General features: G+C 44.9%; 1 protein-coding gene across 2 annotated transcripts in view; it reads right to left on the minus strand.

The window, feature by feature from the left end:
• The window catches only part of Sel1l (sel-1 suppressor of lin-12-like (C. elegans)), a 43,115-nt gene extending 42,276 nt beyond the window's left edge, over positions 1 to 839 (minus strand). For both annotated transcript variants that reach the window (NM_011344.2, NM_001039089.1), the window contains exon 1: positions 641 to 839. In NM_011344.2, the coding sequence (NP_035474.1) occupies positions 641 to 713 (73 nt within the window). In that variant the 5' untranslated portion in view covers positions 714 to 839. The remainder of the gene's footprint in view (positions 1 to 640) is intronic.
• Between the last annotated feature and the right edge of the window lie 6,797 nt (positions 840 to 7,636).

Genomic DNA, 7,636 nt, shown 5'->3' on the forward strand with positions numbered 1-7,636 from the left:
TTGTACCTACAGAAAAGGGCAACATTATTTTCTATTAATTTTGAAAGAACTAAGTCTGTCTCAAAACCCATAAATAAAATGACTATCTACAAACTCAAAGACCATGGACACCGTGGCAGAGGTCACATTTTTCCCAGGACGCGGGGGACAAGTGACTACAATTATATCAGAGTTTTTTCTTTTAAAAACCAGACTAACAGATCAGGTGTTGAGCAATTCCTCCACTGTCAACATCCTAGTCCGGATGAACCCTGCTCTGCACAAAAGTGACAGCTCCAGGTATGTCAACTGCAAACCCCAGCGTGTCCCAGAGCCTGTGCACACATCACCTACGTGAAGGTAGAGGAATCTCTGAGGGTCTAAGCCAGCCGTCAGGAATCCCCTCCTAATTGGGCAATTCCTAATTCGTCAGAAGTCACCTAAAGTTTGCTGCGTGGGAGAGGTGTGGGCAGGGTGACCAGCCCTTCCTTATGTCCAGTTTCCTAAGCACCCTCTTCGGCCCAGGCTAACCGATGCCCAAGGCAAGAGCGAGTGACAGTCAGGGCGAGCAGTGCCCGAGACCGCTGAGCCCCGTGGCCCTGTCTCCACCGCGGTCGGGGGGCGGTGGCTCGGGGCCTGCTGCCCGAGGCTCGATACTGACCCGAGGTCGCGGCTGCCGAGCCCAGGAGCACCGCGCAGAGCAGCAGCAACGACAGCCTGACGCGGACCTGCATCCTGCTCTCGAAGGTCGAGAGCCCTCGCCGTCGCCGTCGCCGTCGCCGCGACCAACTCAGCCGCTGCCTCTGTGCCGCCGCCTCGCAGCCGCTCTTCCTGCTCAGGTTCCTTCTTCGCCCCTTCCCAGGCCTCCCTGGCCCAGAGCGCAGCCAATCCGCGCCCGCCGCTCCGTCCTCCTTGGCCAATGGCCGTGATCGCCCCACCCCACACATAGTCACGCCCCCTATGTCATCTTTTAGCCAATCATTGTGTACAGTTGTCATACCAGCTTTCCCGGTTGGACCACGGCCTCACCGACATGGCCCCAGCTAATTGGTAGCGCCTGAATCAGCGGCTCGAAGGCGGGGGAACCCTCATCCAGGACTACAACTCCCACCATGCACCGCACTAGATTTTTCTCGGCCGATGCTCTTGGGAGATGCAGTTTAGCATAAAGTCAGGTTAGAAGCCGCAGGTGGCTGAGGGCATAAGGAGTTTCAAGAAAATGATTCACTGGACTCTTGCGTTTGAACCAGAATAATTATCAAGGAACAGATATCAAACGGTTAAGAACTTGCAAGGTTGCTAAGTATTTCTTTTTAATTATTTTGAGAACTTGAACTGGACATGATATGAACGCTGAGAAATAAGCTATACCTGAACTGAAAATTTTAAATATTTAGTTAAAAAAAATACTTAAGTCTTAAAAAAAAAAAGCTTAGGTGAAGCAATACGTGAAGTTTACAGAGCCAGCAGTACAAGACAATGCCGCTTGTCATTTCCCTAATAAAACAAAAGGGAAGAAATTCCTACCAGTGGAGATTAGTTCAGCTCCTGTGATTGTTTTCACTAAGGCTTCCATATATATTAGCCACTCAATAAATGTTCTAACAGCTCTCCCAAACCCTTCAAACACTGGTCCTCATTCTTCTCTAGTGAAATATTGCAATGCTCTCTTTTTCCTTGACCAGAAAAGGGATTAGATGGTTTGTGTGGCCACAGAGGTGAGAGCCAAGGCACTTCAGGGATTGCAATAGTTATGTAGTAAGTACCGATGCACGCACAATCCCTTTGAGTGGCAGGGCAGCATCTTGATGCTTTTCAGTCTTCTTAATCAAATTGAATCCTTCTAAGATTTATTTTCCAGCACTGCATACAGAACTCAGCAGGGGGTTAGGGGGGAAAGTCTTTCCTGTCTCAGTGTCTTGACTTCTCTGAACACTTGTTTTCTATCTTTTTTGGCAGTCATTATTTTTAGGAAGATGTTAAAAAATTAGCTGCTGTACGTTTGCATCAGAGGGCATGGGGAACAGTTTCCCCCATGCCCCCCAACACCCCCTCAGTGTGTGTGTGTGCGTGCACCATGCGCATAAAGGTGTATAGGATGGAGGTTAATGTCAGGGTTCGTTCTCAATTGATCTCTACCTTCTCCACCTTATTTTTTGAGACAAGGTCTCAACATGGGCCTTGTTGATTCATCTAGCCAAACCCTGGTTTAACTAGGATGTCCCAAGGATTCTCATGTCTGCTCTGCCACAGTAATGGGATTCCAGGCCCATGCTGCTGTGCTTGCTTTTAAAAAACCTGGGTTCTGAAGGATGGAGCTAAGGTCCTCAATATTAGATCTCAGGGTGTCTGAATATTCAGAAATGAGCTCCAGCTGGACCACAGGAGGACTTCTGGTGGGTTGATAAAAGCCAGCATTCTTCAGAAACTTGTGAAATTGCTTTCCATCTGCCAAAAGGAATCATTTCTCATACCTCTGGCAGAAGTGACATACGGCTCTCCATTGACCTGGACCTGTGGCTGTATAGGAAAGCCTATGCCAGCCTCTAGGCGCTCTCAGTCTCTGCTCACAAGTACTTGTTGTACATTCCAAAGCTCTCTCATTGGTCTCTTGGCCCTTCCCTCCCAGAAGCTACTCACCCTCCTTATAGCTCACTATTCTCTACTCTTCCTGCAGGCACCCCAACCCTTATTATTCTCCCCGTCTGCCATCTCTTGCTGTCTCCAAGATTCTCTTCCTCTGTCCTGCTTTCCTAGGCCAGGCCATACACAGCCTGCTTCCCTTTCTGTTCTGGACTCTTCTAGATGCATCTGGCTGTTTTCCTGCTTATATAAACAACTAAAACCTTAACCTTATCATGGAGTGGTCATGTTGGCTGTTTCTTTACTAACAATCTGGATATATCTATATCTGTATATGTGTATATAGATAGATATAGATATAGATATATAACTATATATCTCTATGTGTCTCCAATAAAGATTTTGGGTGAGCCAGACTGAGGGTGAGAGCATGGGAGAGCTGGCTCTTACTGTTGTCTCCTGTGTGGTGGTGTGGATGAGGGAGAAATGGCTTCCTCCCCCCTCATCCATTGATAACTATGGCAGTTGGAAGAGCTGGCTCTGGAGTCACGAGAGTGGGAGAACTGGCCCTGTCCCTCATCAGCTGCAACACTTGGAAAAGTGGGTCCTGCCCTTTATCTGGGCAGCATAGTAGAGCTGGTCCTGACAGCATGGGTGTGGATGACCCAGACCTGAGGACATGAGAGCAGGAGACCTGGCTTTGCCCTTTGCTGGCTACAGCATTGGATGGACCAGCCAGGGCAAGATAGGAGAGCTCATCTGGGTGGTGTGGGTGCAGGAGAGCTGGCAGGCTGACCAGCTAGCTACCACTCAGACCCAGATCCAGGGCTTTGAAATTGCCCACTGCAACATCTACCCTATCAGTGAACTGCTGGAGTGCATAAAGAAGCCAGTCCTACAGATCCAAAACTACGGGATCTCCATGACACAGGGCAACAACAGGATGCCTGAAAGGAGTCCCAGTGAAGTTCCAGTATTGATGGTGTAGCAGAAGCCAGAGGCTTCAAACCAGACCACCGACTCATTGCGATGAACATTTGCAAGCAAAGCAGTGTGGACAAAAGGGTATGCTGTGGGGCACACTGTGACACACTACAGCTACCACAATGATTTTTTTTCCTCTGTTGGGAGGAGAGGTCACAAGGGTGGAGGGCAGGTATGAGGGGAGTGGGAGGGGAGTGGGATTGGAGTGCATGATGTGAAATTTCTAAAGAAGTGGGGAGAGAAAATGCCTCCATAAAATCAGGCTGTAGGCAGGTCTGTAAGGAATTTCTTAATTAGTAATTGATTGGGAAGAGCCCAGCCTACAGTGGGTAGTGCTATCCTTGGACTGGTATTTGTGGGTTCTATAAGAAAGCAGGCTGAGCAAGCCGTGAGGAGGGAGCCAGTAAGCAGCATACCCCATGGCCTCTGAATCAGCTCCTGCCTCCAGGTTCCTGCCCTGTTTGAGTTCCTGTCCAGACTTCTCTCCTTCAATGATGAACAGTGATATGGAAGTGTAAGCCAAATAAACCCTTTCCTCCCCAATTTTCCTTTGGTTATGGTGTCTTATTGCAGCAGTAGGAACCCTAACACCCACTGTTTTGAAACTAGAGAATAAAATAACGGTTTATTTTCCTACCTTTTATCTTACCTATTATCAAGTCTAGTCCTTTTGAACCATGTAATTACTATTAAAATATACTTTCACTAATAATTAATTTGCCAGCAGCGTGCTTTTTTATGACATTTAACTATTTTGATATTGTGTTGTGTTACTTCATATTATTGAATTACTCATAGTATTGTATGATTTGTTTTGTTTTGTTTTGTTTTGTTTTCCTTTCTCCCTAGAAACTCCCTTATTGGCCCTCATGTTCTCTTCCCTGGATGCACCTGAATCCTAGTAGCCATATTTACCCATGCCAGCCTCCCTCCACTCTAACCTAAGACACAGACAGTGGCTATGTTTCCTTAAACATCCCTTTCATATATCTGTTTGAAGTTTTCATCAGCTTCTCTTTTAACACAAAATATTTAGAACTTCCTTTACTTATAAACCAGGAATCTGTGTTCAAAGTTCTCTTTTGGGGAAGAAACTTCTGCTTCCCACGCAGGAAACAGTGGTTATCTAATGACTAAGACTGGAGAGTTCTCACTCCTAGTGGTTTTCCCCTCACTTTTTACTTTTTTTTTTTTTTTTTTTTTTTTAGTATTTTAAAGATTTATTTATTTAATGTATATGGGTATGCTGTTTCCACACACACCAGAAGAGGGCATCAGAACCCACTATAGATGATTGTGAATCACCATGTGGTTGCTGGGAATTGAACTCAGGACCTCTGGAAGAGCAGCCAGTACTCTTAACCACTGAGCCATCTCTCCAGCCCCTCGCTTACGTTTTTTTTTTTTTTTTTTTTAATGGTACATTGTGTGAGATTCTAGTATATGTATACATTTTGGATAGCTAGGTCAAATCAATGTCTCTGCCTATCACTGGCTTCTTCTTGGGGTGATTATCTTTCAGAGATTGACATTTGTCCTTAAGATGCATACATGTGTTGCAAACAATGAAATTTTCCTCTTTTTCGCTTACGGTTTTTACGGAGTGCTTTATGCTGTTAGAGCCCTGGTTAGCTGCTACACAGATGGAGTTCTGCTTCTTTTCATCTGCCTTGCAGATTTCTACCTTAATACCATCCTCTGTGCTTTCCCGTCTCTTTACCTTCTTCCCGGAGACCCTTATTGTTCTTTTGCTCAAGCTTGGCATCCTTCCCAATTTTACATGAATCTCTTCTTTGCTGAGACTTTTTCAACTAGCGCTTTCCTCATTCCTAGTTATGGCTCTAGATATCCCTCAGCTGTTTTCAATCTGGCCCTTTAAATGGATTTAAACTTGCTAAGATCAGCCATCATTTGTATGACTCCTCGTGTTGGCATTGCCCTCAACTAACACTAGATAGTTGTTGATCAATAGATGTACTTGTCAGGTGTACAGTTTCCAAATTCAGAGAGAAAGTGCTTTCTATATTGTGCCATGTTTAACTAATGTTACTGTTTCTTGCAGATTGTTTATAAGGGGTAGAAGGAAATTCATTTTAGTCCCTTGATTTGGAAAGGTCTACAGTTGGTAGAATTTTTTACCACTAGCCAGCAATGTATAACTGACCTGTTTTGAAAATGCTAACAGGACCTTGACTTCCTGGGTAAACTTGACATTTTCAGAGTAGGGTCAGGACTGTGGGAAAATCAGATTTATTTGGTCAGCCTGCTGCCTTGAATGATGTTTAGTTGAGGGGTGGAAAGGCTGTGAATTCTCAGTGGTCTTATCCAGTCTGAGCACATGTTCCTCCAGGTTCCCAGCCAGCATCCCCAGTTAAGGTTAGGTACTTCTTGTGCTTGCACATGGTGATAATGCTATTATTTGTCAGTCCATAGTATTTGCTCAGCTGTCTCCATTCTGTCTGGCCCCTATTAGTTTTCTAACTTACTGTTGTAGACTGCCAAGTTTCAGAGAACCTGTTTGCTCTTTATGACAACGCGACACAAAACCTGAAAGAGGGCAATAAGTCAACGGGTGACCTCTTACCACTCAGCTTACTTTTCCCTTACGCATGGTGGGACAGCTCCTAGCTTTATCCTGAGAGTGGAGTGGCTGTCATCAGCTCTTAGAGGCTTATATCCTTTCCTATGCTAAGGGAGCTGTTTGAGCTGGTAACGTACACAGGTTGCTCACATTTGTATTGCGGTGTCTGCCAAGGACGGATTAGGGAGAGAGAAACAGGATATGTTCTCAGAACTTAGAAGACAAAGTACTTTCTTTGATGTAGCTGAAGCACATTAAAGTAATTTTTCACGTGTTTGTTTTTCATCCATAAATAAAGTATAAATCCAATAAGTAGTAACCAGATCCGAGGGCATACCATGATCTTCATTTACATTCTGAGCTATTAACTTGAACAATGGCTTTCTACCTCATCATATCCCTCATAGCGTGGGGACAGCATCTGGAAGGTACATCATAATAATCCTAATAAATCAACTTCAGATGTTCTTGTTCCATTCTGTCATTATAGTTCAAGAACAGCAGTTCTAAGTGTAGGTCATAGATTGTGGAGGCGTGGTTTTACCTGACTTTGAAGCTGACAGAAGGCAAGAAGCTGACAGAAGGTGTTAGGCCCTCAGGCTGTTTACCAAGCTCCAGTCTGAGGTAGTATTTACTTTGTGGGATATTTTCTCACTGGACACTATTGATCATATCAGATAAAGGACAATCAAGGAGGCTTTTATATCCAGAATAACTGGATAGACATCTTTGGGTTTAGTCTTTGAATAGGTTTTTTTTTTCTTCTCTTAGGTCAAACTAACTTGCAGCAAGAATGGATTTGCTGATATTACAAGGAAACAACACTTGGAAACCCCTTTCAATTCAGAGTTGTCAATGCTGGAGTGAATGGTCTAACTAGTCAATTTTGCATTCAAAACATTATATTCATATGGAAATTCCTTCCTCTCTGATCCTTTCTTCCCTCCTTGCTTCCCTTCCATTACTGTCATATACAGGGTCCAATTTTGCAGGGCTTGTAGATGAAATAATCTCTACGTGCATATAGGAATGCAAAGGTGATTTATTAGAGTTACGGAGAGAAAACAACAGGGCAGGAAAGCTAGGAATGCCTGCAACTGCCGGGCCAAGGGAGACAGAAAGAGGGGTGAGAGGGAAAGTGAGATGCTTTGAGTTGGAAGTCAGAGAGTAGACACGCTTAGCAGTAGAGCTGTGTGTGCAGCTGTGCTCTCTCTCTCTCTCTCTGTAAGGGTTGCTTCAGAAAGAGGAGAGAGAGAGAGAGAGAGAGAGAAAACACCTCGGACTTAGGGGCCAGCAGGCACTTAGGATTTCAGGGAAAGGAGATGGAAAGAGAGAAGCTTTCTGAGCTGGAAGCTGGAGAGTTTTCGGGCTCTGCAGTGGCAGCCTTCGCACAGCTACAGAGTGGTTGCTTCCGTGTTCTATAGGCACATGCATATCGCATTAGGAGGACATCTGCTTCTCCTGTTTCTTTATGTTGTCCTTAGGTATATTATATTTCATCTTCACCTT

The sequence above is a fragment of the Mus musculus genome, chromosome 12 (assembly GCF_000001635.26).
Source record: "Mus musculus strain C57BL/6J chromosome 12, GRCm38.p6 C57BL/6J".
NCBI classification, from domain to species: domain Eukaryota; kingdom Metazoa; phylum Chordata; class Mammalia; order Rodentia; family Muridae; genus Mus; species Mus musculus.